General features: G+C 49.0%; 2 protein-coding genes across 3 annotated transcripts in view; both read right to left on the bottom strand.

Annotated features, from left to right (window-relative positions):
- Positions 1 to 2,899: 2,899 nt before the first annotated feature.
- Positions 2,900 to 5,993, bottom strand: LOC128818026 (TLC domain-containing protein 5-like). Of its 2 annotated transcripts, none has more exons than XM_053997022.1 (3): positions 5,950 to 5,993; positions 5,415 to 5,614; positions 2,900 to 4,834 (listed from the first exon to the last, which is right to left on the bottom strand). In XM_053997022.1, exons 2-3 carry the CDS (start codon positions 5,608 to 5,610, stop codon positions 4,332 to 4,334), a joined length of 699 nt encoding a protein of 232 aa, XP_053852997.1. In that variant the 5' UTR covers positions 5,611 to 5,614; positions 5,950 to 5,993; the 3' UTR covers positions 2,900 to 4,331. The 2 variants fall into 2 exon arrangements, with proteins under 2 accessions (XP_053852997.1, XP_053852998.1); XM_053997023.1 differs by having other exon boundaries at positions 5,415 to 5,611.
- A 2,955-nt stretch (positions 5,994 to 8,948) lies between these two features.
- The window catches only part of POU2F3 (POU class 2 homeobox 3), a 41,865-nt gene continuing 22,914 nt past the window's right edge, over positions 8,949 to 27,899 (bottom strand). Inside the window, exons 5-14 of the mRNA XM_053997038.1 lie at positions 21,227 to 21,331; positions 19,960 to 20,062; positions 16,854 to 16,936; positions 16,544 to 16,726; positions 15,612 to 15,753; positions 14,390 to 14,526; positions 12,399 to 12,560; positions 10,935 to 11,001; positions 10,134 to 10,266; positions 8,949 to 9,741 (exon numbers count right to left, since the gene is read on the bottom strand). Coding sequence (XP_053853013.1) covers positions 9,702 to 9,741; positions 10,134 to 10,266; positions 10,935 to 11,001; positions 12,399 to 12,560; positions 14,390 to 14,526; positions 15,612 to 15,753; positions 16,544 to 16,726; positions 16,854 to 16,936; positions 19,960 to 20,062; positions 21,227 to 21,331 — 1,155 coding nt within the window. The 3' untranslated portion in view covers positions 8,949 to 9,701. The remainder of the gene's footprint in view (positions 9,742 to 10,133; positions 10,267 to 10,934; positions 11,002 to 12,398; positions 12,561 to 14,389; positions 14,527 to 15,611; positions 15,754 to 16,543; positions 16,727 to 16,853; positions 16,937 to 19,959; positions 20,063 to 21,226; positions 21,332 to 27,899) is intronic.

Below are 27,899 nucleotides of genomic sequence, written 5' to 3'. Positions count from 1 at the left end.
CCCCGTGCGTGCCGCAGAGATACGGGACAAAGCACACCCAGCGCCTGCCCTGCTCACTCCTGATGCGAGAGGAACTTCTGCACAGCTCCGGAGCTGTGTCGGGGCAGGCATCTCCACTCACATCCCTGCTGCTCGAGGTCCAGACTCAGAGCACATAAGGAAGGGAGAATCCTGATGTGACAAAAGGGATTGACCAGCCGGAGAAGGCTGGTGGAAAGAAGAGGAACGAGTTGCAAAAATACTTGTTGCAAAAAAAAAAACCAAAAAACAAAAAAAACCAAAAAAAAAAAAACAAAAAAAAAAAAAAAAAAACCAAAAAAACCCCAAAAAAAAAATCAAAAACGAGTTGCAAAAAAGGTTTTTTCCACATCCACTCATGAAAACCATACCCTGGGATTTTTGGAATCCAGGGAAAGCAGGGGGTTTTTGGAATAAGATGAGATGATCTTTAAGGTCCCTTCCAACCCAAACCACTCTGGGATTCTATGAGCAGCCAGGAAGAAAAACAGAGATGTTCACAGAGGAGCACTCAGAGCATCATCACGTCCCAGGTGACATCCCCCGAGGGGTTTTGTCACCCAGAACGGAGCAGTGCAGCTGCAGCGGGCTAGGAGCTGCATCCCCTCCATCCCCTGCTTATGCAGCAGTTACAAAGCCCAGCAATTTCTTCTCACTGCAGGCATTCAGCGCTGCCCATTCTCTCTCCTGCCTTCCACATCCCAAATTCAGGGTTTAAGCAGGACACCTAAAGCAGCTACAAAAGCTCCTCCACCTTTCATAAGTTACAGTCAAAACAACCTCTCACACCCAAAAAAACATGGGGTTGGTTTTTTCCTTCATCCCGTCAAGTTTTACCTTTTGAAATGCAGACGGTGGGAGTGGCTTGACCTGCCTCTTACTCATAATTAGTGCTTTCAACTGTGTATTCAACAAGATACAGATCTTACTTTTCCAGTTCAGGCCAGGCACAGGTTCCTACTGCTACAAAACGCTCATCCTCCTGCTATTTCAGCACATCCTCCTGAGCATTAATAGTGCATTTGCCTCTCTGAGAAATCTGAGGTCTCATCTTGCCTCCCTCCACCTTTGCTGGCTGTCCAGTAGCCTCAGTAACACCTGAGATGGAGCTGCTTTCATATTTAGCTTAGGACAAAGAAAAGCATGGACAGACAAGAGGTTATAGGGCTGATGTTATCACACTAGGAGCATGGTTAGGTGGAATATTAGGGGAAAAAAAAAAAAAAGTCTTGGCTGTGAGGGTGATGAGGAGCTGGGATGGAATTCCCAGAGAAGCTGTCCCTGGCCTGGAAGTGTCCCAGGCCAGGTTGGACAGGGCTTGGAGCAACCTGGGATAGAAGCAGGGGAATTTTGGGATAAGATGAGATGATCTTTAAGGTTCCTTCCAACCCAAACCACTCTGGGATTCTATGAGCAGCCAGGAAGAAAAACAGAGATGTCCACAGAGGAGCACTCCGAGTCCTAGCAAGGCACAGAGCATTTAATGCAGGAGGTGGGGCACACAGAACTTGTGGGTTTGTTTTTTTTTGTTTCTAGCACAAACTTTGCACGGTGAGGTGCAAGGTAGCAAGTGAAATCATCTCCCTGTGGATTATACCAGAAGTGAGGTGCAGCTTTACACACCAATTTTCCTGTTTGCTTTGTGCAGAGTCAGCCATTTCAATGGGCTGCGTTGCTCTGGCTCGTTTGGCAGATGAACAGAGTTCAGCAAAACAGCTCAGGGCAGGAACCTCTGCAAACAGTTGTTTGCACACTGCTGCCTCATTTAGTGCAGCCCCAGCCTCCCCCAGCTGCACAGCCTTCCCTCTGCTCTCCTGGACCTGCTCTAACCAGAGCTCACAGCAATGAAAAGCATCACAGAATGTGTTTATTATCTTACCCACACTGGGAAACTCCTTGTCCACAACTGAACTGGGAATAAACAAGAGCTGGAGACCTGGGAGTTCAACAGGCCTTTACTAAAACTCAGCTTTTGTGGCTGTAAAAGCCCTCGGGGATGTTTGACAGATAAAAAGCAGGCACCTCCATGAAAAATCACATTCTTTGAAATAAGAAATACAGTGGACTAGTGGAGCTGGGTGATTTTCTAGCATCACATTAGAGGGTTCAGCACTAAAATTATCCTTGGGTGAGATTTGGCAGATGAGAACCTGAGGGCACTTATTTTACACCAAACCTCCCCAGGTAACTCTGGTGGCACACACGCAGTCTGGGTGCACTGGGATACCTTCCCAATCCTGTCCCTCAGCTGAAGGAAGAGGTTTTTCTCACTGGAAGCCAATCCAGGCTCTTCCCAACTCCAGACAGCAGTCCTGGCCCAGCAGGAGCAGAAACAACCAGAACCAGCCACTCAGTGGTGACTGAGGACATCTTATAACCCCCAGGATGTTCTCATGCTTTTGATCGCTTCTCCAAAAAAAACACAGACAAATTACCCTGCAACTCTTCAGAACTGGGCAGTGAAACCAGAGAGGCAGAGAAAAAATAAAACCACCCTGGGATGGAGGAAGCCACGGCCAGAATTGAAGATATTCTTGTGCCCAGCAAGAGCAAACCCCTCAGTCTGGGGGCTCTTCATCCCTCTGCAGCACGGATTCATTGGCAAAGCAGGTTGTGGGTGCATTGCTCACAAACCTGAGCTTCAGCTGAGCCTCCCCTGCCCTCCACAGCTCCAGCCCGACCTCCAGAGCTCCTGGCTCAGCCTGGCCTCATTTCCTCACCACCTCTCTGCTTCCTGAGCTGCACAAAGGGAATGGACCAGTGACTTTGGCATCCTCAGCCTTCCCTCGAGCCCCTTGGCCTCAGCCCTCACTCCAGCTGCCTCCTCAAGACCCAGAACAAAAGAACATCACAGCAATTGGTTCTTTTTCAAAAGGGTAACATGACTTTATTAGAAGTCCCGTCACTCAGAGGAGTTTTTGGAAGAACACAGCGAGCCTGGCAGGTGCCCACACCTCAGGAGTGCCCCTCTGGCTCCTGCTTTCCCAAAAATATTGGCCCAGGAACTTGCCCAGGTTCACAGCTGCAATGCCTTCAGTGGATGTGTCCAAAGTGAGGTTATTTCAGGTTATTTTTTTAATCTCTCCAGACACCTTGAGAAGCCTCAGCCAAAAGCTGATATCTGCCCTGAACAGAGCCAAATTCAGGGAGATAAAGGCAGTGGAGGAGCTGCATCCCCACTGCTCCCCTCCCTCACCTCTGCATTTGCTTCTCAGCTCTCAGTGAGGCTTTTGGAGGAGACTAAATCTGAACTGTGGCCTTGAACAGAAGGAAATTCACATTAGAACCCCAGGGAAAATGTCAGAATGCGATTCTGAGAGGTAAAGAAAACGAGAGAACTGTTCCATGCTCTGAGGCCTGCTGGTGTGGAGCAGATGCCACACCGAGATCTGCCTAAACATTCCTGTCACCCCTGGAAATAGTCACATTTTTGATTCATTAGCCATGAATTCAGCTCAAATGAGCCAACCCCAGAACAAAAGAGCATCCAGGGGGGCTCTTCACTATCCTCCCTCTCCCACAAAAAAGCCTGATTATTCTTTTTAGGCAATCCCAGCCTAGGCCAACACCTGCTCGTGGAGTTTATTGGCACAAGTCTAATTCCTGACTCTTGTTTTTGTGAGGGCCTGAGTCAGTCCCAGAGAAATCACTCTGCTCTGAGATCAGCACCTGCCCGAATGGAAGTGTTAAAAAAGGAGGAAAGGAAATGTGTCATTAAAAACAGGTAAAACATTGCCTCACCTGGAGTACCATCACTTCACACTCTCAAAGGACAACTCCACTACACCCCTGCAAGCACTTCAGTCTTGTTCAGAGTCTTTCACTCAAGTATTTAGCCAAGCACATGGTCCAAAATAATCCAGGATTATTAAGGAGGGTGAGGCTCAGGAAATGTTTGCCAGGTCACACCCCTTACCCAGTCCCACTGGCAGGAAAATGGGATTTTTCATATTTGATTTTCTCTACGCTGCCATATAATTCTGCATTGGAAATGAGGACAGAACATGCAGATTGTGCAATTATTGGTTGCAGACTGATCATCTCTGGCATTGCCACCCTCCTTGGGACTGTACCATTGCTGGAGAACTCAGGGAATCAGTGCCAGGCTCCTCAGTTTCCACTCAAATCCCTCTTCTCTCAGCTTTTCCGTGTTCCTAGCACTGATCCTCCTCCAGAGGCAGCAGAAAGTCAATTCCGTGTCATTTTAAGAGTTCTTTTCACAGGAACAAGCTCCAGCAGCCAGGCCCCAAACCCAGGGGATCATCCTCTACAACCCATTAACGAGCAGCCAAGAAGCTTCCACAGGCGCACTCCTACTCCTGAAGAGATTGTGTGTCCAGGGAAGGGGCTTTTTTCCACATTTTCCTCCTTACAAAGTGACAAATTTCAACCATGAACCCCAAGGACACCACGTACATGGCCAGGCCCCCAGCCTTGAGGAGCCAGTTGGGCTCGGGGGACGTCACCATCCCATACATGATCCACGCTCCTGCCCCGATCCGCAGCACCAGGAAGAGGAGCACGAAGAGGAAATCCACCAGTTTTCCCAGGGAAGTGTGGTAGGAGCCCGTTTCCCGCAGGAACCAGCGGGTCTGGAGCAGGGGGTTGGTGATTTCACTGACAAACACCACGGCGTTCACTTCCGTGGCGGATTTGCCCAGCCCCAGCACCAGGATCATGCCACAGATGCTCAGGGTGTGGTGGAGCAGCATCAGGTCCCCCTCTGTCTGGAAGTACAGGCACCAGCCCAGGTCAAAGATGAAGTAGCCCAAGGTCAGGGACAGCACGTGGATCTGGAGAGGGGTGTTTGGTGCACCTGGAATGGAAGATGCTCATAAGTCATATTTAAGATCTTTTTCTACTTTACGGATCAGTACAGGTTGATTGTGCTTCTCTCCTCCTAAATTTCCAGCCAGGAATTAGGGATATTTGGTTCTGCTTCCCCTTCACACCCCAGCCTGCCCAGCAGACCCTTCCCATCCCATCCCACTGCTGCTTCCCTTCTCCTTCCAGCCTTTTAGAAAGGCCAGGCCTCCATCAGCAGCACTCTCTGAGATTTAACGACAGAAACCAGCCACCAAAACCCTGCAGCTGAAGTTCAGGAGTTATTACACCCTTCAAGATGTGAAAGCACTTTGTTCTCCACGCCTTGCTACACCTGATGCTGCAATAAACTCAAGCTGCCATCCTGGAAACTTCCAATTTGTACATGGACAAGCCAAAAAAAAAAAAAAAAATTAAAATATCAAAAGGATGAACAGTGAGAAGTGGTGGAAAAAGAAGCAGCAGAATTAAACAAAATTTGGCCCCAAACACACAGCTGTAAGAGGAGAGGAAATCAGCCCCTACCTCCATCTGTGACAGAGCCACAGGTGAGGGTGAGATTCCAAACATACCTGCGTGGGTCAGAGGCCAGGGGCCATCCAGGAACATGACATAGCCAGAGAGGCAGGTGACAATGAGCCCGTGCAGGAGGGTGACCAGGCGGCAGCTCCACTTGTGGGAACGCTGCCTGTTCCAGTGGCAGAAGCAGCTGTAGAGACACAGCCAGGTGACAAAGCTGCAGGTCACCTCCAGGACGATGGCAACCATCCTGCTGGACACGGAGGGACAGCGTGAGGAGGGCAGCAGCCCCTCAGAAAGCCGTGCTCATCGCGACCCTCCTCTGCATCCACCCCAGCACGTCCATGGAAATCCCGGACGCGGTGGGGGAAAACCCCACAAGGAGCAGAACAAACCTTGTCCCCTGCCGTGCGCACCGCGCTCTCCCGAGCCCCCTTAGCACCGTTTCCAAATTTCCCCAGCGGGAAAACCACAACCCCAACCCTCCCGCTGCCAAAGCGCCTCTGCCCTCGGGCACCAGGGGGGACCAGACCCCATCCCGGCACGGGGCTGGGGGTACCCGACAGCCCGAGACCCCCAAATCCTCACCCCGCTCCGGCTCTGCGCGCCCGGGACCTGCGCCCGGCTGGGGCTGCCCGGGCGGGGAGGCGGTGCCGGCGCTCCCGGAGCCTTTTATCGTCCCTGCCCTGCCCTGCCCGGCCCTGCCCTGCCCGGCCCGGCCCGGCCCTGCCCAGCCCTGCCCTGCCCGGCCCGGCCCCCAGTGCATCCCCCGAGGATGCTCCGCCGCACTCCCGCTGGCTCAGCCCCGCTTTCCCTGCCCCGGAGGCGGACAGGGATGCGCGGAGCGGAGCTGCGAGCCCCGGGCAGGGCCAGCGCTGGGGCAGCGCGGGCAGGGAAGGGGGAACGGGGCAGGGGAAGCGGGAACAGGCGTTCGGTACCTCCGCCCAGCCTCGGCTCGCCCGGCTGGAGCCGTCCCGGAGGGAGCCCAGACTTTATTTTGGCTGAGCGTTTTCCTCTCTGGTGATGGAGAATAAAGCTGGATCGGGCAAGATGGGAGGTGCTGGTGTTCTTTATCTTCTTTTCTTCCTTTTTTTTTTTTTTTTTTTGCTATTGTTTTGCCGAGTGTCCTGGAGTTTTCTTCCAATCTCTCTCGCAGCCGGGGGTGCAGGGAGCACCTTTGTGCGGATTGCAGGGAGGGGAGGCTGAGGCAGGAGTCAGAGGGTTCGGGCCGGGCTGGGAGTGGTGCCGGACACTCGGTGCTCTGGGAGATGTGACACAGAACGTGCAGAACAGGATGAGTGAGCCAGGAGCTGAGCTGGGGCCAAGTTCATGGCTAGGAGTGAGTAACCAGGACAGGGCTGAGCTTCTTCCAAGCCCTGCCAGCCAGCTCGGTGTCAGCACTGTGTCATTCCTGACTCAGTTTACTTTAAAATCTGATACTGTGTCCCCCAAACAACCCAAATTTTCCCTGCTGCCAGAGGTCCATACTGGGAGTGAAACCACTGAGAGCACAAGAGCCCGTCCCAGTGAGATCTGCTGGACTCCACAGGATGCTCCTGTGAGTTATACATTCAAATGTCCTTTTCATTGGCTCCTAGATTATAGGTTGCTCTTATATTTGAGCTAAAACTTGCTGATTTTTGTCTCCTTCTCTGGCATTTTGAAGCAGGAACCCCAGCACAGAGAAAGGGGGTCCTACTGCAGTTTGAGTATTTATCCCTGCTGGCATCTGTAAAGCTGAGCCTGAATTTAAGCTAAAATGTTTTATTGGACTGTTAGGATCCATGCCAAGTCTACCAGAGCTGTAAATCCCGAGGCTGTGAGCATCAGGAATGATGAGGGAACTTGGTGGCACCATTTGGGCACGGGGAAATGCTCAAAATCTCCCTTCAGGCCACAGGGAAACCTGGGAAGGACAAGGAATATTCCCCCAGCTTGCTCACAGGTGGAAATCAGAGGAGAAAAGAAATGAATGAACAATAAAAAATTAAATACCAACGACAATCTGTTGATTTTCCAGCCCTCCCCAGCCTTACTTGAACTTGGGCACTGCTAAATATCACTTTATGAGGTAGCCCAGCTGCTGGTTGGAGCTGGAGTTGCCACAGCCGCTCTCCTTGGAGAGGGGCAGGCACGGGGATGGTCCAGGCACAGGAGCTGCTCTGGGGACAGCTCAGCTGCTCGGGAGGTCACCGAGTTCCCACAGGGAGCAACTGCTCCCTGCATTGCTGCTCCGTGGCTGTGGGAGGTGACTCTTGCTCCTGGAAAGCTGCAATTTCCTGCTGTGTTTATTTTAAATCCCTCAGATGCTCTCCTGCGAGGCTGGAAGCGTTCCTGGGTGGCAGGGGAGCGAAGCTCTTTCCCTTCCAGCTGGAGCTTTTTGTGGAGCAAACAAACTGCTGGTGTTTGTTTTCCCACTCAGGGCCGGTTTATCAATAAATCCCGGGGATTTGTCGTTGTGTTTATAAACTTTGTGGAGGAGATGAACCCTCAGGATGTCTTTGCACAACGCCTGGCACAGCTTGGCCTTGATCTCAGCAGAAATATTCACGTGCAGGTGCTGTTATTCAGCTTTTAATACATTGGTGCTTTCCCTCCCAGTTTTCAGAAACATTATTCCAAAATTCATGCAGGTGGGAGAAAATTACTTGGAGGAATTCCTGAGAACTAAATTCAATGGTTTGGAATAGAAGCCAGATTTGGATTTTAATGTATCTTCTCAAGGCTCTAAGAGCATATGGATGTACAGTAAATTGTAAATAGATTATTGGAAATAGCTGATTTAACTTTATTTTTGATCCCTTTTGACCAAGGGGCTCACAAACCTCTGCAAGTCTGGACCAAGTCACTTGACTCTGAAGGCAAAATACAAATTACAGCTCAGCTCCCAGGAGTTAATTCAGGAATTCCTGGCTAAAACATGCAGGCCGAGGTTATGAAGACAATCAGTGCTGACTGTTGATAAAATTGCTGATAATCTATGAAATAATTTGAGATTTTCACAGTGGAAACAAGCTGGAAACGGCAGCTGTGCTGAGGTTTGGGTTAATAAATGTCCTCGGTGATGGGTGGCAGAAGAGTCAGCTGTGATGTTCATCATGCCCTAAATTCTGCTCTTTGGCACAAATTGAGCACTGGGAGAAGGAAATGGGATTTTCAGCACCATTGCCTATCAGGGATCAACTCCTTTCTCCAAGGTCATGCAGGAAGTAAAATAAGACAGAGTGGCCCAAAGGTTCAGATCGGTGTTTAAATTTGTCCTTATCTGCCAATCTTTAAATATCCCTATCAGCCAAAATTAATTAAAAATACAGGAAAAATAAGAGTGGAAATGTAACCACAATTTTCCTGGTGATAGGCTGTGAAAATTGACTTTTCCTTTGGAATCTCATGGAATTCCCAGGCACTTGCACACACCAACCTCAAGTAATACTATGTGAGCACAAAAACCGAGAACAGAAAATTAATTCCTTACAGCTCAGAGACCAGAAGGCATCTCAATAATAGCTTGTTATTATTTGGTACCAGATAAAACCCAAAAAAAGAGGAAAAGAAATAAAAAAGAGAAGGTCAAGACTCATCTTCATCCCACTAAATCAACACAAATCACCATTTCCCCCAAGGTTTCCAGCAATAACAAGACCTGGACAAAAGTTTTGCAAAAGACAATTTTTTTTTTTTTGGTTGTTTGTTTGTTTTTTTTTTTTTTAAAGGAAAAAATAAGAAGGCTCTAAAATACTTAATTAAAAAAAAAAAAAAAAAAAAAGGAAGGAAAAATGAAACAAAAAGCACCTTTAGAAAGGGAGCAGGAGGCGCAAAGCAAGTGGATGGGGAGCCTGGGGAAAACCAAGGCTCCCACCCAGCCACGGGGCTGCGGTGAAATGAACTCAAACCTCGGCTCAGTTTGGGGGCTGTGCGTGACAGGAACAGCAGGAGGGACCCTCCTTCCTTTTGGGGAGCTCTGGGACGGGATGGGGACAGAGAGAGAGCGAGAGAGAGAGAGAGAGAGGAGAGTCCTGGCACGGGAGCCCTGCCCGGGAGGATGCGGAGCTGCAAGCGGAGGAGCCATGCGAGGACAGCGAAGCCGGGGCTCGCCCTGGAGGGACAGTGGCACCGTGGGGGCTTGGGGAAGGGGACAGTGTCACTGTGGGGCTGGGGGAAGAGGGAAAATGTCACTGTGGGGCTGGGGGAAGGGCTGGGCTGCAGTTTGAGTCCCTGCACAGCCCCGCTGCCGGGGGTTCCTGGCGCAGCCGGCGGTGGAAGGCACTGGAAGGCCCCGAGCGTGGTCGGTGGTGCACGGCCTGGAGGCAGAGCTGCTCTCGCCCTCGCTGCTCGAGGTCTCAGTGGAGGTAGGTGGGTTGGTTCCATCGGTACCAGGAGCTGTTGGCAGCATGGAACAACAACAAGTTTCATCTTGGAGTAAAAATCATCCTGACTTCCCGCTCAACCCGACTTTGGGTCAGCACGTCCTGCAGGTTGTTCAGCAGGCAGCGGGTGGGAGTGCAGAAATCACATCCTGCCACTCCCGAGAATCCCAGAATATCCTGAGCTGGAAGGGACCCACCAGGGTCACCAAACCCAACTTCTGTCCCTGCACAGGACACCCCAACAATCCCACCCTGTCCCTGAGAGGTCACGCATGAAGCTTCACACAGGAACACACCTGTGTGGAATCCCTAAGGGTTTTCCTGTTCTTCCTGGAGATCCCGGTGTTTTCCCCCAGCCCCCGATGCCCTGGGTTGGTTTGGGGTTTTTTGTGGGCTGTGCCTTACCCTGAAGAGTTGAAGCCAGAAGAGTTCATGGCAGCTTTGGAGTTGCTCTGGGCTGTGCCGGGGCTGCTGGCATGGAGGGCACTGCCAGGGGACGAGGGCCTGCTGGAGTTCCCTGGGGAGCACGAGGATGTCACTGCGTGGGACAGAGCACAGTGAGCCTGGCATCTCCTCTTCTGCCCAAACATTCCCACCCCATCCCCGTGGCTCCTCTGGTTCCCTGCCCTGGGGAAGGTGGGGGCACCCCAGGAATGTCCCCTGTTCCTATATCTAGGAATCTCAGTTCTCCAAGGAGATGTGACACTGATCCACCATTTATCTGGCTCCTCTGATGCCCTGTCCCTGCCCTGGGGAAGGTGGGGGCACCCCAGGGATGTCCCCTGTTCCTATATCTGGGAATCTCAGGTCTGCAGGGAGATGTGACACTGATCCACCATTTATCTGGCTCCTCTGATTCCCTGCCCTGGGGAAGTTGGGGCAGGAATGTCCCCTGTTCCTGTATTTGGGAATTTCTGGTCTCCAAGGAGATCTGACTCTAACCCACCCTTTTATTTGGCTCCCACTTGTGCCTGGCTCCCAAACCTGAACACCCCAGCCTAGGATTATGCTGGAAATGTTATTTTGCCCAGTGTTTTCCGTGGTTTTAGCCCACCCAACAGCACGGCTGGGCTGTTCTTATCCCAGCTGCGTGGGGGCACTTTCCCTGGCCAAAGCCAAGGCTCTGACGAAGATTATCCTGCAAATGAGACCCAGAAATGGATAAAAATGGATAAAAGGAGGGAAGGGAGGTTTCCCAAGGCTCACCAGTCCCAGGCATGGTGCTGTGCACGGGATTGACAGAGAGGGGCCCCAAGGAGCCTGAGGTAGAGACCTAGGCAGGAACAGAGGCAGGCAGTGAGCATTTGGCACTGAGAGTGCAGAAATCTCATCCTGCCACTCCTGCCACAGCCCCTGCGGAGTGTGCTGGCTCCCAGGGACACCTCACCCACAGCTGGGGCTCTCGTGGCCATTTCCAGTCATATTCCAGGGCAGAAACACCATTCCCATATCCAAAGGAATATTTAGATATCTATATCATTATATCATGTATTATTATTATTATTATTATTATTATTATTATTATTATTATTATATTTTATTTTATTTTATTTTTATAAATAAAATAAAAACAATTATTTTTACATATTTAAATATTTTAATTAATATTTAAAATATTTATTTTTATATAGATATTCTATATCTACACCATTATATATATGTTGGTTTTATGTATGTATTATATATAAATATTTTAGATATAATTTTATATAGATATTATTTTATGTATGCATTATTATATTTTATATATAAATATTATGCATCTATATCATTATATATTATCATTATATTATCTAATATATACATATATGTATATATCCAAGGCCATGGGAAGAAATCCATTTTCCATCCATGGGAAGAAAGTATTGCATGTGCCTCACACTCTCCACACCCATCTAAATTTATGGATCAGCTGTGGAAAAGCCTGAAACGATCACATTTTCTGGAATGCAAACCTGTAGGAGCTCATGCCTCAGACTGGGCATTCTCAGCCTGAAACTTCCCAGCTCCCTCTGGTTTTGGGCACAAAAAAATCCCAATCTCCTTCAGGGAGCTGAATTCTCAGGTAACAGTCGGCAATCTGGGAGCTGCCATCCAAATTAGGATTTATCCCTGGAGGCAGCACTTTGTTCAGGGACAGCAGTCACAGGGGAATCATTCACCCAAGCTCCTGCCCTGAGAATCCAAATGGGTTTTTTGGGGGACCAAACTTCCCGTGATGTTTTCCTGCCTTCTGATGGAGGATTCCAAAAGCCAGGAGATTTCAAGATAAAATTCAGGCTCTGCCTCCCACTCCTGTGGGAGCTGCAGCACTGAGGAGGTTCCTGCCACTTTTAAATGGCAAAGGCACCAAGCAACTCTTAAATGAAGCAGCAGAAATGCAGTTAATTGATATCAGTGTATTTAATCCCCCATTAATTTGGGAAAGATTTTCTTCATCAATCTCAAGGGGCAAAGCTTTGGGATAGCATCATGATTTGACTAAATTATCCTACAATTAAACTAATCAATCCCTCCTAGGAAACTTGTCTTTTCTTTCCAGTGTTTTCAATAAATAGAAATCTCGCTTAATTAATTGTTATCATTGAGTTGATTGTTTTCAATGGCTGGAATAATAATAAATGTTCTGGATCAGACTCCACTCAGGAGGCTGAATCCCAAGTCCCTCACCAGTCTGGAGTTGTAGATGGGTGATTTGATGGGGGATGGCATCGGGCAGCTGATCCGCTTTTCCTTCTGGCGCCGGTTGCAGAACCAGACCCGAACCACTTCCTTTTCCATGGAGAGCTGCTCTGCTATCAAGGAGATCTCCTCTGAACTGGGCTTGGGGTTCTGCTGAGAGAGGCAGCAGGTTAAAAAAGCCCCAAAAAGCAATAGGAAATCTCTGAAGTGGGCTTGAGGTTCTGCTGAGAGAGGCAGGAAGTTAAAAAAGCCCCAAAGAACACAAGGAAATCTCCTCTGAACTGGGATCTCTGGGCTTGGGGTTCTGTTGAGAGAGGCAGGAGGTTAAAAAAGCCCCAAAAAGCAAAAGAAAATCTCTGAAGTGGGTTTAGGGCTTTGCTGAGAGAGACAGGAGGTTAAAAAGCCCCAAAGAACACAAGGAAATCTCCTCTGAACTGGGATCTCTGGGCTTGGGGTTCTGCTGAGAGAGGCAGCAGGTTAAAAAAGCCCCAAAAAACACAAGAAATCTGCTCTGAACTGGGTTTGGGGTTCTGCTGAGAGAGGTTTAAAAAGCCCCAAAAGCCAAAAGGAAATCTCTGAACTGGGCTTGGGGCTCTGCTGAGAGAGACAGCAGGTTAAAAAAGCCCCAAAGAACACAAGGAAATCTCCTCTGAACTGGGATCTCTGGGCTTGGGGTTCTGTTGAGAGAGGCAGGAAGTTAAAAAAGCCCCAAAGAACACAAGGAGATCTCTGAACTGGGATCTCTGGCCTTGGGGTTCTGCTGAGAGAGGCAGGAGGTTAAAAAAAGCCCCAAAAAGCAAACGGAAATCTATGAACTGGGTTTGGGGTTCTGCTGAGAGAGGCAAGAGGTTAAAAAGCCCCAAAGAGCATCAGGGGCTGCTGGGAGGACAAGGGTGGGGTTGGCTGCGAGCTGGGAAGGGGACAAAAGCTCCCAGGGTAAATATTTGGGTGAGAGATTATGTTCTGTGAACCACAAAGTGCCTCTGGTTCCACATCAGCTCTCCCGGAGTCGGGGGGATGAGTCACAGCTCCTGCCCCTGTTAAAAATCACTTCCCTCTTCGACCTGAACAGCACCAAAATCAGTGCTGGGCTCACCTAAACCTGGTGGCCTTGCCACTGTCCAAGGGACAGCAGCTCAGAAAAGTCACTGCCTCTCATTTAGAAATGGAAATAACAGAGCCCACCCTGCCCCCTGAGTCATTTATTTTCATTCCTTTTAGCTCTGTGAGGTTTGCTCAGAGTTGAAGCTCGGAAATGTCGAAGATTCCTGGCACAGAGGTGCCAAGATAATATTCCCATTGCAGAAAATGCCTTCTACCAGCTAAAAATGAGCTGATCTGATGATGACTGAGCAAGTTTTGATATGAGGGAGAAACCAAAAAAAAACAAGCCCAGAAACAGTTTTGATTTGAGAAATTTCCAAGGCACAGTTTAGTCCTGTTGATTAAAATTCTGTTTGATGTCTGTAGTGATTTTTCTTGAAATTCTTGGAGCTTAAAAAGTACAAAGGGCTCCGCTTCTGAATGGGTTCAGGAAAAATATTTGCAGCAAATTCTGGGGTCTCACCAGAGCTGCTCAGTGGGGCATTGTGGCCACAGAGCTCCCAAACATCTGCAACTCCCAAAGAAAAGATTTGGTTGCAGTGATCAGCTTTGGCCCAGTGGGTGATAATGGGGAAATGTGGTGCTAAAATCGTAATTCCCTTAGAATAACATTCAGCAAGGAAATAATTGGGAATTTCTTTGGGTTCCACACTTTTCCTGTTAACTCCTTCAAGCATTTTTTAACCTCCTGTCAAATAACAGGGAATTCCTTTGGGTTTCACACTTTTCCTGTTGCTTCTTCAAGCATTTTCTAGCCTGCTGTCAAATAAATACCCCAAAAAAACCCCTCTTTTCTTGAGAGGACTCAGTGCCACAGCCTTGCAAATGCCAGGCTCAGGGAGAGTTCCCAGCAGACAGAAAGATTTTCCCCTCACATCTTGGAATCTCTTCTCCAGTGTGGAGCGGATGTTGGTCTCGATGCTGGTCCTCTTCTTCCTTTTCCGTCCAAACATCTCGTTCACTGAGGGGTAGGAATTGGGGGTGCTCATGGAGGAATCCAAAGGAGCAGATTCTGGGGGAAAAGGGAGGGGAAAAAGAGATATTCAAGAAGATAATGAGTTATTTTCATTCCCAGATACTTCCGGTGAAACAAATGTGCCTTCTAAAATAGATTAATTCTTCCTACATTGAGGATCCTCCCTCTGATAATGATTAAAATTGCTCTGAATCCATCAACGAGCTTGTCCAAATCAAAGAAGAAAAGTGTTTTAACCCACACACTGTTTTTCCTTTGTGAGCCTGATTTCCAGCCTGCTCTGCTAGGCACCAGGAGTGTTCCAATAATTTCATTCCACACAGAGAAGGATGTGACCAAACCATTTGGCTCGGGGTGGCTGAGATGTGACCAATGGCTCAGACATCCCGAAGGGCTGGGTGAAGCACGAGGCTGACGTGAGGTCAGCACAGGACACCGCCCCAAATCCTGCTGCCCCTGGGAATTCCCCTCTCAGTGAAATCCTTCCTTTTCCAGCTGCATCTCCTGGGCTGATCCCTCAGCACCTCAGCAGTTCCTCCCCTTCTTCTCCAGCTTGCACAAGGGATTTGAGGTTCCTGGATGGATCCTCTACTGCTGGTGGTGATGCCTCAGGTTTGAGCTTTCCTATTTTCACATTCTGAGCTGCTTCAGTGTGTGGGTCTGGGCTTCACATTATGGGATGCTGAGCTCTCTGCACAGAGCAGGGAGACAAAACAATTCCTGCTCCAGCTGGGCACCAAGGACAAATGATCCAAACCTCAGGCCCAAGAGCACAAACAGCGTGGGCTGGAGAGAGAAAAACAAGCAGGATGGGACTGCCTGGGCTGGAGCTGGAATGGGACAATGAACTGCAAGGTGCAAATGGAGCAGAGCTGATCCCAGTGAGAGCCCCCGGGAGCGCTCGTGCATTTTGGGACCATTTTGGTTCATCTTGGGTTCATTTTGGGACCATTTTGGTTCCTCTTGGGTGCAGCCCTGGCTGGGCTCTGGTGCTGCCCAAGGTGGATCCATGGAGGAGATCCTTTGAATAAATCCCTGCTTTATTCTGTAGCTCTGGCCAGCTCTCCTCTAGGCCAGCCTGCACAAGGCATTGGTGGCATTTCTGCCTTGATGTCACCTACCTGCATCACTGAGCCACTTCTCCAGCAGGGGCTTGAGCTTGCACATGTTCTTGAAGCTCAGGTTGAGAGCCTCGAAGCGGGAGATCGTGGTCTGGCTGAAGTCATTGCCGTAGAGCTTCCCCATGGCCAGGCCAACGTCGCCCTGCCAGGGGACACCCAAATCCCAGTGTGAGCACAGGGAAACCCCTCCCAGCTGTCCCAGCCCCACGCAGAATCACAGAGTCACAGAATGAACCAGCCTGGAAAGGACCTCTTAAGCTGTGCCAATGAAGGCACCTATCCAATATAGGCTGGATATCAGGAAAAAGTTTTTTACAGAAAGGGTGATAAAGTTCTGGAATGTTCTGCCCGGGGAGGTGCTGCAGTCACCATCCCTGGGTGTGTTTAACAAAGCCTGGATGTGGCACTGGGTGCCAGGGTTCAGTTGAGCTGCTGGGGCTGGGTTGAACTCGATCTTGAAGGTCTCTTCCAGCCTGGTGATTCTGTGATTCTGTGACCTTTGAGATCATCAAGTCCAACCTATGACCCAACACCTCCTCATCAAATAAATCATGGCACTGAGTGCCACGTCCAGGCTTGTTTTAAACAGTGACTCCACCACCTCCTTGGGCAGATGAGTCCAGATCATTCTTTCAGTGAATATCCCTCTTGGAGCCTAAACTTCCCCTCATGCTTCTTCCAGGATAGCTTCAGTCTTGTTTCCATGACCTGCCTGCCAGGGAAAGGGGATTTATTCCCCCCAGGAATCTGCCCCCACCCCTGAATACTGGAGAAGGTGCAAATATCGATGTTATGGCGGTGACGTGCTAAGAAGGGTTTGTCTCTTCATGTATTTGGAAGGGAATGCTACAAAATAACCCAAATTTACCTAACCCAGCCTTTCCTTCACCCACAGCCCTGCCCCAAATTCTTCCCCATCCCCTCCCTCTCACCTGTGTGAACCCCAGCTTGATCCTCCTTTGTTTGAAAGTCTTTGCAAACTTTTCCAGCTCCTCCAGGTCGCTGGGCTCCTCGGAAGCTCCTGCTGGGGTCAGGTGCTTTGCCACTTGCAAGTGCTGGGGGACGTCCAGGTGGGGTTCAACCGAGGAGCCAGGGAGGCCAGAGCGCCCCACAGCCTGTCCCAACCACCCCAAAAAAAGTGCTCAGAGTCACAAAAATAAAAAAAACCACACTGTTTCCTGCGCCATCTGCCCTCCCTAAAGCAGCAGGTGGAGTTTGCCACGCCCTCAGGTGTGTTCTTACCTGGGAGGCCAGGCTGGGTCCGGGCTGGGAGAGGAGGAGGCTGCCCTGTTGCTGAGGGAAGGAGAGGAGGTTTGGCTGCAAAGCTGAGGAGATCAAAAAGAGACACATCTGGTCAGTGAACACCCCCAGGAAAGCTCGGAGTGGGAAGCTCCATTTGTTATTTCTTGCCCAAAACACAAGAATTTTGGGCGTTAGGAACGAGTCTGGCTCTGTGCTGGATCATGAGAAAGAAAATGTTCTTCCCGTGGCTTTTTAGCCTGCAGGGATTATTACAATAATGATAGAAGTGAAATATCTCATTTGCTGATCCCTGCGTGTCACTCATCACGCTCAGGCATTTTAGAGACCTCTAATCTTGATTTTAGGTGCCAAGCAGCAGAGAATTTCCTACATCTGCCCTGAGGATTTCTCTCAGTGCTTAATCATTGTAGCTATAAGAAAAATGGACCTCTTATTTCCAGTATAAACCCTTGTGACTCCAACTTTCAGCCACTTGATCTTGTTAAAAAAAACCCTGATCCTCCAGTTAATCTCGTGAGCCCTCCCACTCTGCTCTCAATTCTACATTTCATTTTCAAATGTCATTTGGAAGCCATCTGACCCTTTCATTCCTACCCTACTGTATTTCAAATAAATTGAATTTCTTTCAGAACGTCGGAGCTGACACGAAATGATGAAAGGAAGAAAGAAGGGAAATCCATAAACCCAACAAAAACTGGGATTTATGGAGAGTGTGTAATTGTTTCGTTGACAAACTGCCAAGTACAAGCCTATATCTCTTAGAGGGAATGTCCTACAGGATTAGGTTGTGTAGTTCCCTAGAAATTTAGTTGGTATCAAGTCCATTGTGAGTGAAACCTACAGAATTTAGTGAGGATTTATAACCTTGCTCAGAGCAGTCAATATATTTAATTGATTATAACTGACAATTACAGGGAAATCCATAGAAATTTATGGACTTCTGCTAATAAAAGGGAAAACAGATAATCTCCAGAATCAATCACTCCCCCCTCTCTCTCTGCCTTTTCTTATTTAATTTTGATCTGATGTGCACATTCCCATTTATTTACTTAGGTTGGGGTTGGAATGAGCCTTCCCTAACACTGGAACAACTTCAAATTTCAAATCCAGGCCGGTAATGAGGAGCACATTTTTACCAGTGCAGGTAATTAATCACTGCAATGGCTTTGCCTTGGGACATGGCAGATGCTCTGTCATTTGGAGTCTTTAAAATCATGATTGAACACCTCAGCTCCAGCTCCGAGGGAAATGAAGGGCTGGATTCAGGAATCACCGGTCTGACAGCTGAGATGAAGATTTCAGCAGCAATATTTAGACTGACAGGATTCCCAAAATCTCCGTGGCTCTTCACTCCCACCTTTACAGAGCTCTCCCACCCATGACTCTGGTGTTTGGATTTTACTGGGAATGAGGAGTAAGACCTGGGAATTTATCTGACAGCTTCAAAACACAAGCAAACTAAAATTCATATTCCTGTTGGAAAGGTTCAGCCCCCAGCCAAGCCCCTTTGGCCAGGAAATCCATTTATGGACCCACAGACCAAAACCAGGAGACACTCAGGGCATTCCCTGATGGGACAATTCTGGAATATTTTCCACCTTTCTTCAGGAGGAAGAAAACTCCACTTGAACCAAATTCCACTTCATTTTCACTCCCCACTGGCTGTGCATGCATGTGGCAAAAGGATCATTAAAACCTGGCAGACAGCCATGCAAATGGAAATGTCCTGCACAAAAATCCAGCTCCTGGCCAGAATATCCAGTCCTGACCAAGCCTGGAACTGGAAAGGGTGACAAGCAAACATAGCTGCCAAAAAAAGTCACTGAACAGATAAATTCTAATCTGTCAAAGGCTGCAAGTTCTGCTTTGCAGTAAAAGATGTTTATTATTCATGAATAAAAGCAGGCAGCAAGGAATAGATTGTCCTGACCGTATTTCAAACTAACAAATTCAAGATTATTTGTAAATATACATCAAGTATCTTTATCCATCAATCAGCGTCATTTGGCAGAGAGGAGAATTTACATCTTGTCAGGAAGAAATAAATTCCCCTCTTGCTTTTGGAGTGTGTGAACCAGTGGGTTCAAGCTGCAGAGATTTAATGTTGTAATCCTGAATTTTAGTTCATGTGGAGGGAGCTCTGTGCTGGGATAAATCAAAGCACAAGCAAAGGATCCAAATCCCCTTGGATCTGCCAGGTGATGAATTAAAGCCTGAAACATCCTCCATCCACATCCCCGGGGTGGGAGAAATGCTGTAAAAATACTGGGGGCAAAAACAGAATTACAGGGACTTTCTCAAGCATGGAGCGAGTCCTCAGCGCTTTCCTGGAGCTGATTTTGGGAGCAGGGAGACCTTTCCTGTCCTATGGAATATCCAAACCTCTCACTCTCATCCCGGAGCTGCTCCTGGCTAAGCTGGACCTGTTCTGCTCCTTCCCGGGATTTTTCCAGGCTGGGATCCCTGCCTGGCCCCAAGGTGGCACTCGAGGAGCGCACAAGGCTCAGGTGCCAGCGGCATCTCCCGCACGGATCTGGGATCATCCCCGGGGAGGGAACATCGGGGTGGGAACCGGCAGCATCACCCTGGGAAAACCCGACATCCAGAAGGGAGGCTTTTAAACATTTATCCATCTCTGTCGCCTCAGGATTTTATATTTTTCATGTATTTGTAAACTGCAGTTCTTTAGTGTAGAACTCCAAACTCCACACCCAGTGTGAGCTGCTGCTTCCCCATTTGGGGCAGACACAACAATTCCTCTCCAGGCCTGGCAATCAAGGACCCCTCACTGCCTCAGGCCAGGGAGATGGAAACAAAAGTGAATTGGGGGCAGCAAACTTGGGGTAAATTACTTCATTAGCTGAAGCTGTAATTGGGAGGTTCACCCCCAAAATGCAAATGAACCAAACTTATAAAAGTGTGAAACCCATGACTAAATATCCATTTTTGGGTGGGTTTTGTCTGCCCTAAATGTACCTGAAGGCCCTTCAATAAACAGAACTGCTTTTTATTCTCTTAGTTTTGTCTGGCCTCTGTTTTTAGGCAAGCCCCAAAAAGGCACCATCTCAGCTTTTCCTTCTCTTACCTTGTTGTCCTGCCTGAGACTGGGACAGAAGGAACTGGGGGACTGACTGCATGTGCCCAGGAAGCAACACCAGCTGCTGCAGGGTGTGGAGAGAGCTCATGTCCTACAGAAAAAAAACAAAGGGAACAATCAAACCCAAGGATTTATGCTCCTCACACAGCATCTCCTCACAAATCCACACTGAATTTCTGTAATTTCGGGGCTGGAGAGCTGCAGGATCAAAAGTTTCAGGTGTAAGAGAAGATTCTGTGCATACAGAGACCTCCATGAGGGGAATTGTCTGCTTTTCCCTGGAAAAGTTAACTCTTGGTGACATTTTTGAGCTGCAGATCCAAAGGTTTCAGGTGTAGGAGAAGAATTCTCACTGAATTTGGGGAATCTGGGGGCTGGAGGGCTGCAGGTCCAAAAGTTTCAAGTATGGGAGAAGAATTCATTGCATACAGAGACATCCATGTGGAGAAGTGTCTGCTTTTCCCTGGAAAAGTTAACTCTCGATAAAGACATTTTCGAGGCAATCAAACTCTGGTTGTTAGAACAGTGAAACCTCTCGGATTTCAGTTTCTTCAGATAAAGTATTTCCAGAGTGAACTGCCTGAAATCACACAGAAAATTGCAGCAGCTCACCAATAGTGCTTCCCACAGGACTGTTCTGAAGACTGGGGGAAATTGAAGAATACCTAAATTGTATAATGGATCTGAATACCCCATGAAAGAATGAGGGAAGGGATTCCTGAGCACCTGTGTGGCCGCCTGGCATCCAAATCCCACTAGAATTGAACAAGAGTTAAGTGCTGAACTCCACATTTTCCACCTTAGGGAAAAAAAAATTCCCTCGAGGAATTAATTTCTTCCCTGGTGTAAATCAATTTGAGGCAACAACAGGCTGAGATTAGGAGTTAATCTGGTCTAGAACCCTATCTCCAACAGTGGCATTAACCAGACACTCATGAATGAGGAAGAGCAGGGCAAACATTATCAGACATTTCCCCACGGTGCTGTCTCAGCCTCCAATTATTTCCAGTCCAAGGGATTTCCTGACCATGGGGTGGTTTCCCTGCTCAGCAAACCCTGCGAGGAAATCTCACCCCAGCACGTGTCCAGTCTACCCTTGAAAAGCCGAGGAGGAAGATGAGGATTCACTTTTCCAGCTCCGTGTTCCTCACACTCTCAGGCTCCTTTTGCCACTGGCCAAAGGAATTTGGGGAGGGGGTCAGGAGCAGCTTTTCCCCTCTTTTCCTGGCATTCCAGGCGCAGCCAGGTCACTCACCCCTGCGATTTGGCTCCCTGGCATCATGGACGATCCCTGCACGAGGTGACCCGACCGAGGGGGGAGGGCAGATTGCAAGGAGTCGCTGAGGTCCTCGGTTTTAATCTGCAAAAAAGAGCAAAGGAATTGTAGAATTAGGGAGCAGGGAGGAGGGATGAGCAGGAGCAGTGGGCAGCTGGGATCCAACAGGCTGGGAGAGGCTCCTCTCAGGGATTTTTCTGCTGTTTCCATTGTGAAAATCAGGGTTATTCCACACTCCTGCTCTCCACTCTGTCCCATGGGCAGTTTTCCTGCTCTGCCAAGCCCCCTGGTACTTTGCTCAATTAAAACACTTCAGGAAACAACCAATTTCAAGCAGCTTTTCAAAGTTTAAAGCCTTTTTGTGGAGTTTTAATGAAGACAAGAAGCAATTGCCCGTTTCCAGATCACAACTCAAGCCCCCATAGGAGAGCTGGGCATGGAAAACCTCTCATTTTTCCCTGCACGAAACAGAGAATGGCACAAGGGGATGGGAAAGGAGGAAAAGACCTCAAAAAACCAGAGTAATCTCCCAGTCTTGAAAATGCAGCACTCCAGGCACCAAAATTAATTTGTTCCATTTCTACCAAAAAGCAACAAGAAACTGCAAGGAAAATCTCCTTCCTCAGTTACAAGCTGTGGAACAATAACTAGAAAACTTCACAGGTGTCCAGTGGTCTTTCTGAGCTACTTTAATGTTCTTGCAGAGTTCTTGTCCACAAGAAAATAATGATTTTTAAATCCATATTCTTAGGAAAAAAAAAAAAAAATACACCCAGGGACCAGAACTGAATCCTTGTTTCTGGTTTATTCCACAATTTCCAAGTTCATTTCTAACTTTGCTAATACATTTTAAAAAACTGATTTATTAAGAAACAATAATAATAAAAATCTGTTCCAATTATTGTAGTAGCTGAAGTCTTGTGGTAGTGCTGACTGGGACAGGAGGGAGGGGAGGATTTTGGAGGTTTTTAGGTCAATTCCTGGAAGGTGAGTGAGGAATGTCCAAGCACAGGGGACAGGTAAAAGATACAGAACTCTCCTCCAAGAAAAGATTCACCCAAACCTTTTCTCAGCACAAGAACACCCTGAACGAAGATTATTCCTCATCACAGCAAGAAGAGCCTCTAATTCCCAAAAACTGGAAAAACCAGGAGGACTCTACAAAGGACCCAGCTTGAAACTCCTGAAGATTCACCCTGACTCCTAGGAGTGAACTTCCCCAGGTCCCACCGGATCCATTCCAAACCCCACATCCCCCAAAGGTGGGCAGGGTCTTTGCCCCACTGATGGGGCCTTGAGGCCCTGGATCCTCCTCCCAGCAGAGGGGGACAAGAAATCCAGCTCTCCAAACCCATCCCGAGCAAATGTTTTGGGGTTCAAGGAGCTTTTCTGCCCATTTGAGCAAAGCAAAGAAATACACGGAATAATTTCGGTTGGAAGAGACCTCTACAACCATCGAGTCCAAGCTTTGGTGGATCTCCACGAGAGGAGAGAAGGAGGAAAACGGGATCACAAGAAGCTCAACAGCTCCAGAACAGGGAATTGCAACGTTCCCCTCTGCATTTTGGAAGGTGCTGCTCGAAGGGAAGGTGATTACAACACCCCCTTTCATTACAACTCGAGCTCTGGACACCGCCGAAACTCGTTTTGCAATACTCCCAGCTCCTTGCAGCAAGAGGTAGACATGCTATGAATTCCAACTCTTTCCTACCTTTCAGGTTGGCATGATCATCCCTCTTAGCTTGGCAGGGCAAAAAAAAAAAAAAAAAAAAAATCAGGCGGAAAGATCTTCTCGATCGCTATCGACAGCGATAAGTCACTGAATGTCAGGCAAAAAGGCTCAGGAGGACACCCCGTTACTCCTGAGCCATCCAGGCACTCCAGGCACGTGGATTTATGGATGTTCTTTGCATTAAAAAGAATCCATCGGAGGAAAATAAGAAAAAAAAAATATTTAAAAAAATATTTTAAAAAAATGAATTAACGTTTGTCTGCTTCATCCAAGGCTGAGCAGTCCCAAGAAATTAAAGTTTTTGGCGCCTCAGAGAGCCGGGCTCTGGATCCCGCCCGAGCTGCGGTCCCGATGGCAGTGGGGTGTTGAAGAGGCACGAGCCATTTCCAAACTGAAATCAATTTTTCCAGCTGCCAAGCGGGACGAGCTGGCGGCGCTCCAGGGAGAAAGGGGTGTGTAGCCGCATCCCGGCATGGCTCCATGTGAGAACGGGAGGTGGGTTTGGCAAAGCACCGGCTCCCGATTTAAAAACAACAACATCTCCCACTGCTCCTTCCCCCGGCCTTGGAATTCTCCCTCCTGCGCAGTGGGCGGGAACCTGGGGTTTGTTCTTGACAAATCCTTCTCCCCCTTGCACCTATTTCCATTGGGTTTAGGCTCAAATTTACCTCGCCCTCCTCTTCCTCTCCCCGACAGGCCTGCAGCTGGCTAATTGTTCATTAGGAGTTCGGGATCTATCCAAAACTTTGGGGATGGTTTATGCAAATCCCGCTCTTTCGGTTTTTTTTTCCCTGGCTAAACCGGCAATATTGCCAAGTGTACATTAAAAAAAAAAAATCCCCAAACCCATAAAAACCCCAAAAAACCACACACATTGTGGGCGAGGCCACTCAATATCATGAGACTCCCTTAAAATAATGTAAATTTCGAATTAATAAAGCGAGGGGAGGAGTTGCCTCCTCCTTTCCCAGTGCATCTGCCTCGGATTTGCAGAAAATGCCTGCAAATATGGGAAGAGTTTTCCTTGAGGAACCAAAAAAAAAGATGGAAATGATGAAATCCTCAGAGAATTTGATGGGAGCTCTGCTGAAATATTGCAAGTGAGAAACAGTGATTTGGGTAGAACCAGGAGCAGATCCCACTGGGATTGCTCAGGATCTTGGTTTTATAGGATGAGGAAAAAGGGAATGAGAAGTCATGGAGAGACTTTGTTCCCACTGAATTTTACTCGGAAAAATAACAGTATTTGAGGAAAGCAACCTGGTCTGGTGGAAGCTTCATTGCCCATGGCAAGGGGCTGCAGTGGGATGATCTTCCAAGCCAAACCATTCCATGGAAAAACGAGCAGGGCAAAGAGCAGGACCTGCAAACCCCCACGGCTGAGGTGAGGCGTGGGGGGCTCTTGGCTGTGAATTTCCAGCACCTTCCACCCTTCGGGGCCCGAGGGGAGGCCCAGGGCAGGGCTGGGAGCAGGTAACGGCAGCTGGAGGCACGGGAGCTCCTCTGGGCCAGGGCAGGAATCACACTTGCAAATCTCAAGTGGATGTTTGGATGTTTTCACAGCCCTGAAACAGGGTCAGCCCCCGAGCAAGCCGAGTGAAAAACACAGGAAGGGTGACTGGCTGGAAAAGAGAGAGTCCCTTCCGTGGCTGGCTTGAACAGCTGCAAGGATGGATGGTTTCTTGCCTATCTCTGGCCTAAACACGAAAACAAAAAGCAAAACAAACTAAGAAACACACTGAGGGTGATGGAAAATGATCAAAGCTCCGGAGCCTGCTTGCGTAACTGATTTGTGGAAGGTGTTTCATAAACATTTCATAAGAAGGAGAATTATGAAGAAAACATCTCCCAACCTGCCTGCAATTACTGCACAAACTCTTCCTTACCAGTAGGAAGAAGGGGAGAGGAAAAAAAAAAAAAAAAAAGAAAAAAAAGGTACATCTGTTTTGTAACTGATCTGTGAACTCCTGGCAAACGCTCGGCTCGTGAAAACATCCTGCAGACATCTTAGAGAGCCGTGGAAAACTGGGAAATTGGGAAGATTCTCCTGAGCAGCTCTGCTTGCTGCTGTTCCCTTCAGATTGACCAGCGTTGGGTTCCACGTGCTGGTGGTTGGATCCCACTGGTTGGGCTGGAGCCCTCCACGGGTAATCCCAGTTTAGGGAGAATCTCAAGGTCTTCCCATCTGTCAGAGCCCAGAGCCCTCCTTGGGATGAGCTCCTGGTGTGACACACGCAGTGCTCCATCATCCTCCTCGCTCAGCCACCAATTCAGAGCCTCCACTCCTCTCCCAAATCCAGAGCTGGATCCGTCCTGTCCAAGCCCTGCACCAGTTATCAGGCAGGAACCACATTAGTGGGAGATGGAAGACAACCCCATTTGTTGTGAAGCTCCTATTTAGCCAGTGACCTCTTTGAAAGACGTTTATCTGCCTCCACATCTGCCTTATCTCACAGTCAGGACCGAGTTTAAGAGTTTGACTCACTCCCAGCCCTCCAGAGCAGAGGGGAGAGGAGGATCAGGTGCACACAGAGGGTCTGGAGCACCTGGCCCTCGCTGAAAAGGAACAACTGAGTCACCCCAAAATGCCCTGAGTCACTCCAAAGTGCTCTTCAGCACAGCAGGGCTGCCTCAAGCTGCCCCAAAACCCTTTGCCTCGAGCCCAGGGAGGAGGATTTAAGCTGGAAACAGGCATTAAGCTGGATCCAAGGCTCCTGCAGCTCGCTGAGCCTTCCCACCTTGCGATGGCGTAAGTGCTCCGCCGTGAATTACCCACACACGTGGGCCCCATAAAATAAAAAACACACTAATAATAAATTATGGCAATAATAATAATAATGGGGTTGCAATTACTATTTCCACATGTACTATCCTGCACATACAGCAGGGCTTAACAGACACCTGGAAAGAAGGCAGAAAACCTTTATGTCAATGCCACGATATTCACCCTGTAATGTTTATATCCCACTGAAGGCCGGGAATTTTTGGAAGCTGCCAGTGTGACAGAAAGGAATTCAGCGTGGGATTAACTCCCAAACAGGCTCTGTCCTAAAGCTCAGCCATGGCAGCACGCTGGAAAATTCAAATGCAATCCCAAACCTCAGCACACCTGCATCACCCTCCACGAGGCCTTTGAGTTTATTAATTGAGGTCTGATCTGATAGGGTTTATCCTCAGCTTCAGCTTGGGATGTAAATGGTTGTGCTGGAGACAAAGTAGGGGTGGGAAGTCAAAACTTTAGGAGCAACCAAGCTGCACGCTCGACGGGAGAAAACAAACAGAACCACACGCAGCTCTTGTGGGCTCTCTGATACAGCTTTTCCCTGGAATTTTTGCTTCCAAACAAACAGGGAAGAGAGAGAAGTCCCCCCTCCTTGCTGTGCTGAACCTCAAATGATCACCTGTGGCACAGGAGCTGGGCAAGGGAGAGGAGAACCAAAGCAGAGGTGGGAAGAGCACCTGCCCTGCCACACTGCCACCTGCTCAGGTGGGAGTGTCCTGGCCAGGGCTGCTCCCACAGGGCCTGCTGAGTGCTCTCAGGGGCACAGAACTGCTGAAAAGATACTGAGAAAGCAACTTACAGCACCTTCCCTCTTAGCAGCACCATTCAGGCACGTGGGACCTTCCCCGTGGGCATCCCAAACTGGGAGCAGTTTAACAGGAGATGCCATTTGCTTGGTCACAGTGGCCAGGACCTCCACTCAAAGCTCAGGAAATGATTTTCTCACCATCAAGGCTGGGATTTCTGCCCCGTCTCCCTCCCAGGACTCCCCCAGCCCCAGCCTTCCCGTGGGTTGCAGCACTGCTCCCTGCACCTCTCTCTCGCCCCATTTCACTTGCCCAACTCCCAAAGCTCTCCAGAACTCCACCTCTGCCTACACCTCCGTGCTTATCTGCTCTGCTCCCACCCTGGGCTGCATCCCTGCCCCTTTCCTTATCACCCTGATTTCACACACACCACTCCATGGCTTCTCCCCTGCCCTCCTGCAAGCTCACACAGGTCCCCTGGAGCCCGAGCACGTTCCTGTTCCACTCCAATCCCTTATTGGGATTTTCTGGGCTGAGAATGAAAAATGTCCTTTTTTTTTTTTTTTTTTTTTTTTTTCCCCGTGCAGCCCTTGCCTATGGGGAGGAATCTCTGTTTGTTCAGGACTCTCTGTGCCTTCTGGCAGTGACAAATGCAAACACCTGGCACTGTGTGGATATCCCTGGATTAGTCATCCACGGGGAGAGTGCCCACACAGCCCAGGTAGCCCTTGGTAGGGGCACACTTCCCACCACATTTTAGGAGGAATTAACGAAGAATCTGGCTGGGGCTGGCTCCATCCCAGCTCCAGGGGCCTCTCCCGTTGGTCCCTGGCACTTTTGGCACCGGCTGCCACGCCCCAGGGAGCTGGGACAGGAGAAGAGCAGCTGGAGGGATTGCATTAACCACAGCAAGCAGTGCAATTAAAAGAGAAAGGGAGAGGGAGGAAGATGGGAGAGGGAGGAAGATGGGAGAGGGAGGAAGATGGGAGAACATCACACAGGGTTTCATTTTGGCTGGGGGGATGAAGCCCAAGGGCTGGGGGAGCTCAGAGCCAGCTCTCTGCTCCCAGCCCACGCGGATTCCATGGGCAGGAGGGTTCCCTGCTGGATAAACCCACTGATCCCACACCCAGCACCTCTGGGGAGGGAGAAAGTGCCCTCAGATGTCCAAAATTAGAGGCCTTGCTGGAAAGCCATGGCCTTCCCCTCCGTGTGCTGGGACCTGCCCTCGTGCAGGACGGGTGCAGGGCCCCTCCCTGGCTGGGTGGTGCAGGTTTGGGGTGAATTCTTGGAGCTTGGCAGATGAAAGGCCTTCAAGGACTCCGAGTCCTCTCCTCATTAGTGGTGAATCCCTGAGAGTCACATCCAGGCATGGCAGTTCATGCCACTCAG

This window comes from Vidua macroura, chromosome 22 (assembly GCF_024509145.1).
Source record: "Vidua macroura isolate BioBank_ID:100142 chromosome 22, ASM2450914v1, whole genome shotgun sequence".
Taxonomy (NCBI): Eukaryota; Metazoa; Chordata; class Aves; order Passeriformes; family Viduidae; genus Vidua; species Vidua macroura.
Note: the sequence above shows the minus strand (reverse complement) of the source record. Positions and strands in the feature narration are given on the sequence as shown.

Coding starts and splice junctions, on each gene's coding strand:
- LOC128818026 (XM_053997022.1), bottom strand. CDS start 5,610: ATGGTTGCCATCGTCCTGGAGGTGACCTGCAGCTTTGTCACCTGGCTG. Junction 4,835..5,414: donor CTGGCCTCTGACCCACGCAG/GTATGTTTGGAA, acceptor CTTCCATTCCAG/GTGCACCAAACACCCCTCTC.